At 42.7% G+C, this 6,707-nt stretch overlaps 1 protein-coding gene across 1 annotated transcript; it reads left to right on the top strand.

Moving 5' to 3' along the window:
* The first annotated feature begins 1,044 nt into the window (after nt 1-1,044).
* On the top strand, nt 1,045-3,924 carry LOC115047947 (dynein light chain 4, axonemal). The gene is made up of 4 exons (XM_029509204.1): nt 1,045-1,105; nt 1,594-1,673; nt 2,615-2,698; nt 2,884-3,924. The coding sequence occupies exons 2-4, from the start codon at nt 1,602-1,604 to the stop codon at nt 3,046-3,048; spliced, it is 321 nt and encodes a 106-aa protein (XP_029365064.1). The 5' UTR covers nt 1,045-1,105; nt 1,594-1,601; the 3' UTR covers nt 3,049-3,924.
* The last annotated feature ends 2,783 nt before the right edge of the window (nt 3,925-6,707 follow it).

Genomic DNA, 6,707 nt, shown 5'->3' with positions numbered 1-6,707 from the left:
AATTCACATAACATCAGAGAACCTCCACGGCTGTTGATTAATACATGTTTGTGTCTGTTTTAGTTTTACAACAAACTTTCAAGGCAAAAGTGCTGGTCCCAAGTCTGAGGTATGAAAACAAACCAAAAAGAAAAGATCATGGTTCCAAAAGGAAATGAATGCAGAAGGGCAAAGTATCTTTATTTTGGAGCATCCTCCAAAATGGGATGAAAATAATTTGCTTGCGTTGTTTCTCAGTGAGGTTTGTACAGTCTGAAAAATTTAGCATCCTTGCAATGCTGCCAGATAGTTTTTCAAAAGGAAGTTTGGCAAATCCATTCACTGCTGACACTTTAATTATAATCGCTGAATGGTGATTCTTTCTCATGTTCAGCTGTATTCAGAACGAGCTTTAAGAAGATTTCTGTTGTGAGTTGACTTTATGGGACCTACACCTTGAATTTTATAACAATATATAAATATATGTAAATATAATAATATATAATAATATATAATATAAAAAGGATGTTTGAAATCATACTATATGTACCAGCTCCTGTTGCAGCACGCCCATCACTGTGATCACCAGATCTGCTGCGTCCGGGGAAGGCCTGGTGAGCTCCTTGTTCACAGGGTGGAGTCCACGCTGAGTCGGGGGTGTTTGTGTTTGGGATGTAAGTTTGTTGTCTTTATTTTTCCCTCTTTTTTTTCAGATTGGATTTCAAACCTGATTTGGTTTGTGTTTGTCATGTTTGCTGTGCCCTCCCTGACTCCATAGTCAATTGTTCAGCCTTTATAAATAAAAGCACATTTTCAGACTGCAGCAGCAGAAAAAAAGGAAGCCACCTTTTTCCGTTTTGCCCTGGTTTGCCCCCTCCACCGGGGCATTACACAACTTTCATTTAATACCTATAAAAACAACAACAACAACAACAATTCGCTGTGGGGCGGAAGAGGGCGGGTTACAGCTAAGTCGTACGTCAGTTGATTGACGGCGTCTGGACCAATAGGAACGAAGCTCGGCGGTGGGCGGGGCGTCTCCGTGCGGACGTCTGTTGTTTAAAATGTCTCCTTAACGACCGAGCCGGCAGTCCAACAGCAGAAGTTTTCGTTGGAAAAACGCCTCGTAAGTTGCCACTTTCTGTAGTATCTCCCACTTACAGCCCTCCGACGGCACACCGTCACCGCCAATGACACCCCTGCGGGTCAAAACAAGTCGAAATCGGGGCGAGAAAGCATCAGCCGGTAGCATCAGCTGTTTGCTGTCGATCGAGCTAGGCTAATTAGCTAGCCAGTGTTAGCCAGTGAAGCTAACTGAGGCTACAAACAAACAGCAGGCTGGTTAAGTTAGTTAACAAGTCTGAGTGTGATGTGTGTGTACTGTGCAGAGCAGAAAGTCCGTCCTGGTGTAAATAACCATGCTGTAGTCGTAACTGGTTAGCAACGGCTAAGTCATGTTAGCTAACCGGATCTTGTTACAGACTGTTGTTAGCTTCAAGTGTGATCCCTCTCTGCAAAACTGGACCGTCCTCACGAAACATGCACTCCATAGAGCTTCTAAACATTTAGGTTATTTTTTTGTTCACATGTTGAAAATGTCTTTTTTTTATGTAGGAGTCGGGATGGCCGGGACAGGCGAGGGGAAGAAAGAAGAGGCCGACTATAAGAGACTGCACAGCTTCCCTCTCATCAGGGTAAGAGGAAACTGGGACAGTTCCTCTGGTTACAGGTCACAACAGCCCAGCAGCCTTTCCTGCAATGACACCGTTAAAGATGTCATTTTCATTGTGTAAACCTCAAAGTGAGGTGAGGTGTGCATGAATTTACACTGAATCAAAACCGAGCCCATGACTGCTTGATAAACTGCACATAACTGTGTGTTCCCAGCGACAAAAGCTGTTACTTTGAGAGCCAAGTCTCCAAAAAGCTTGACTGCAGTCATGACTGAGCTGCACCTTCAATCCATGAGAGAATATGTCTGTTAATCAACTGTTAATCATAGACAATGTGTCACCACGCATAGTTGTCATACAATCACCTGATTACTTGGCATGGAAGCTGAGAAAGGCAGAGAAAAATATCTAGCCTGGATTGTGTGCACTAAAAGATGAACAGATCAGCATTGCGCGCTTTGCTGCCTGTGATTGCACACATTTGTTGCTCTTTGCGTTTTTGTGTCTGTAGTCGAACATGCGTTTGGTCAAAGCGTGCAGATTATACACAATTTATATCGTGACTGTATCGTGGGACTGACAGTTTTCTAGCCAGTGTTGTCTGACTGTGTCAAGAATCCAAAGTGACACTGTTTTCAGAAAACACTATCTTCAAACAGGATCCCATCAAAAGACTTTAGTTTTGTGCTTGGTCATTCACACAAAAAGAAAAAGATAAAATTGTGCGACCAATGTACAGTGCCTGTGTGATGCACTCAGTGTGTATGACAGGGATTAAGTGATGCAATGGAGTTTGTGTTAAGTGTGTTGCACCTCACTGCTGTTTTTCAGCACGCAGTAAATTATGTGTGTACTCTGTTTTCATTTCAGCTTCTTCTATACCTTTCTCATAAAACTTGACAGTAATACAACAGTCTGGTTCTGACAGAAGTTCTGAACCCTTACACTGTGTTTTTTCTCAGCACACAGACATGCCAGAGGAAATGAGGGTTGAGACCATGGAGCTGTGTGTTACAGCCTGTGAAAAGTTTGCCACTAACAATGAGGTAAGTGTGTGTCAGTTTCTCATATTGGTCACTCGGTCAGGAATGTGTATTTTGCTGTCAGCCATTTCATTTTATTTTATTAACCCTGGTAAGTTTCTCATAATCTTATGTTTTTGTTGAATATGAATATTCTTTGTCTTGTGTTTTATTTTTTGTGTGTTCTTGTTCCTCACCCTTTCCCTCAGAGTGCAGCAAAGATGATCAAAGAGTCTATGGACAAGAAATTTGGCAGCTCGTGGCACGTAGTGATCGGTGAAGGCTTCGGCTTTGAGGTCACGCACGAGGTGAAGAACCTGCTCTACATGTTCTTTGGAGGGAGTCTGGCCGTGTGTGTGTGGAAGTGCTCGTAGCACGTCCTTGCTGCCCCCCTCCCTACCCACACCCCCCCTCTAATGTGGTCACCGGGCTGGCAACAAGCACCAGCTACCAGCCGGACGCTGGTTACATTTGTGTTGCGGCAGGTCAGATTTGTCCACACCACCAGCCAATGTGTCAAATTCCAAACCATCATTTGGAGATAGCGTCGAGTTCAACGTGTAGTTGGCAGTGAAGACACTCGACTGGAAATTTAGAGAACAGCGGTCACTTTGGCATAAAAATATCTTGCCTGCCTCATTTGTCACTTTTCTCTCTTTTTTCTTTGAAACTGTATCCGTGGTCCTAAACATTTGTGAGTGTGCATGTGCAAGTAACTTTAACTTTTACAAACAATGTAGCCAGCCAGGGTTTCCAAAGTCCTTTATCCTCATTCCTCTTCAGGGAGCGTGTGTGTGAGTGAGTTTATATGTTTGTGTGTGCTGGACACACACATTTTTTTGAAATAACATTTCAGTGTCACCTCCCTCAGCGGTTTCTGCTACAGTAAGCTGTCCACACCGTCTAACATTTCACATGTGTCTTTCTCTCTCAAGCCGCACTAGTCTTTTAATAAAATTTGTAATATTTTTTATGTGTACATATTTTGATGCGACTTGAAAAAACTTCTTTTTAAAGACAAGTGTCATCTTCTTAGAATTGAAGGCTCAGAGTCTCCTGAGCTAAGCAACACTAAACCCGATTCACCTTTTCTCCCTGTAAAGGTGTTTGTAATAATCCCTAATAATATCTTCCTGCGGGGTGATATTAGCAATGTGATTGTTTTCATGGTGAAGCCAGTTTTAATGATCCGGTGCAATGGACCATTAAGTGTGAACTGATCTGATTGTAAAATAAACTCTGAAATGTGATGAAATAGGATTTTAGACTGTGTTCTTCACTGTATTTATTGAATATTACGCTACAATTAAAATCATACTCAGATACTTAAGGTCAAATTTATTGTAAGCAAATGGTATCTATGTGTCCTGTAAGGAGTAAGTAATAGCCACTGGAGGGTTTCTCATAGGCTGAGGGCAGATAAGAACGGGTTAGAAGGGATTGTTTTATACATATCGATCGACAGATCAATAGCTATTGAAAAAAACAGCCCTTCTGTTACTTGTATGTCTATACAGTATGTATTTGCTGAAATCATTGACTGCACCCGCACTGCCATGACTGAAAGGTCTTGTCTTGACTGTTGGAAAAGTGTAAAAAGTATGTGCCCCACACAGAGAAGTAACATGCCAGAAGCCGATTTTCCAAAGGCTTTTATACCCAAGAAATACACTGAGGAGGAGACTAAAAAAGGCGCTTCCAAAAATACCCGACAAGAAACTTCATAAGGAAAAAAGAAATGACGCAAGTGTGAGGGACTGAGTGGCTGAGGCAGGTTTTCCCTCAGAAACTGGAGATAGGTTGCGTTGAGAAGATGCAGCTTTACAATTTGAGTGTTATATCCCTCTGAAGGCAATTGAAATATTTTGTGGAAGAAGTTGCTCAAACTGCCAGTTTTTCTTAAATGTTCTTTGTAAAACTCCTTATTCTCACCAAGGGACACAGTTTCAGTCGGTTTACTCTGTTCTGTGGTTTCAGTGAGAAATGCTCCAGTTCATGTCATCTATTTTAAAAGCACCCGTTAAGATAAGGCTTAGTGAAAACTGTGGTGGTGAGCCGGCATGTAGGCAAGAGATGAACACAAACTCAGAATGAGCTCTTGTCCAAGCAGGCATTTTATGTTTGGACAAATAAAAACTTATGACAATGTGTAATACTCACAACAATGAAATGTGATAAAAGAACGCGTCCTCGAGGTTCAAGGTTATTGATAGTTTTCCCTAATTAGCGTGTCCTACTGTGTGGCCTCCTAGCGCTGCTTTGTGCGCTGATAAGGGCGAACTCATGGACAGAGAAGCTATAGAACATAAATAATTCAGCTGCACTCGCACAACGACGATGAAAAAACAGGATAATGACAGACTAAATAAAAGATAAAGATAACATGTTGTGTAAGTAAAGTGGCCCTTTTGCACCCTGACAGTGCAGAGAGGGCATTTTGACCCAGCAGTTGACGGAGTTACAAAATCTGACAACTCCAATCTGAATAATCAGCAATCCCAAATCCAGGCCAGCCTGCACTCCGGCCTCACTAACACACTTTCTGTCTGTTCACGCCAGTCGCTGTGTTAGTTTGTGCAAAAAATAGACTGCCTGTTTCACTGCTTGGCAAAGCCAGAAATGAAACTTTCTCACCTGGAAATAAAGACAGTTCTGATTGTGAGTGTAGATATTCAATTCACACAACATCAGAGAACCTCCACGGCTGTTGATTAATACGTGTTTTAGTTTTACAACAAACTTTCAAGGCAAAAGTGCTGGTCCCAAGTCTGAGGTATGAAAACAAACCAAAAGAAAAGGTCATGGTTCCAAAAGGAAATGAATGCATAATAATAATACATTTTATTTGTTAGGATGCCTTTCAAGGTCACCTTGTGGCAAAAAGAAAATACGACAAAACAACATGCATCATATAAAACACAGCATACAAATATATTAAAATAGTGGATTGAATCAGATGGCGTGGGCGAGTCTGAACAGATGAGTTTGGATTTGAACAGACTGACAGATGTGAAGAGGATCTGAGTGTGTGTGAGCGGCTGTGACAGTGTGGAGGAGGTCAGAAAGGTGCGGCTGTGAACAGCCTTGAAGGTGATCAGTAAAATCTGCTGCAGGATGGGTGTGATGTGACGGATGGAAGTGTAAAGTGTCTTTATTTTAGAGCATCCTCCAAAATGTGATGAAAATAACTTTGTGTCGTTTCTCAGCAAAGTTTGTATCGTCTGAAAAGTCCACGTGAAGTCTGCAGCACTTATCTCCATCTTTGTGATGCTGCCAGACAGTCTGTCAAAAGGCAACAGCGTCTTTATTCACAACAGCACAAATACATTCACAGCATTTTTGATATTGAGGAAAGCCGAGGTCTGAGAGTCCGTCCCACAAACTGTAATGGCTGGGATGGATTTGACATGGGTTTGTTGCCACTGTAATACAGCGATAGCTTTCACTCTCATCCCCCCATCGTTGTCTTTTTTCATGTGAGGAAGCCTGCGCACTCGTGATGAAGCCGGTGGCTCTTGTGTCAGTAAACATAGTTCCACCCTGTGATGCATCTCATTCATTATTCACCTCAAACAGCTCTTTGTATGTCTCCTCCCTCTCACTGTGTCTCTTCAGTGTTGTTAAAAATTCATACAAAGAGCCACAGTCACAGTAAAGGCTCTGAGATGCTCGCCCCAGAGTGCAGGAAGCCTGGGAAGTCTACTTATCCTGCTGCAAACTGGGGCCTGTGAACTGTTGAACCCAGTGGAGGGCAACCATTTATTGAGGATGATGTGGACGGTTTTGATAGACGTCGGCCGAGATGATGAGGAGATGATGGTGGGGTGGTGTCAGCTGGGTATTTGTGGGCGGTTTGATTTCAGTGATGAGATGAGATCTGGCCGCTCTGACTCCGACACTCCAGTGAGTCAGCGGCAGTCACAGGAAGAGCCACTGGGCGTTGAGGTCTGAGGCAGACTCCTCAGAGCCTGCACTGAAAATGACTGCGTAAAAATACTGAGTGTCAAGTCCGTGTCTCCATCATACCACACGG

Source organism: Echeneis naucrates, chromosome 1 (assembly GCF_900963305.1).
Source record: "Echeneis naucrates chromosome 1, fEcheNa1.1, whole genome shotgun sequence".
Taxonomy (NCBI): Eukaryota; Metazoa; Chordata; class Actinopteri; order Carangiformes; family Echeneidae; genus Echeneis; species Echeneis naucrates.
The sequence above is the reverse complement of the archived record's forward strand: the minus strand, read 5'-3'. Positions and strand labels throughout refer to the sequence as shown.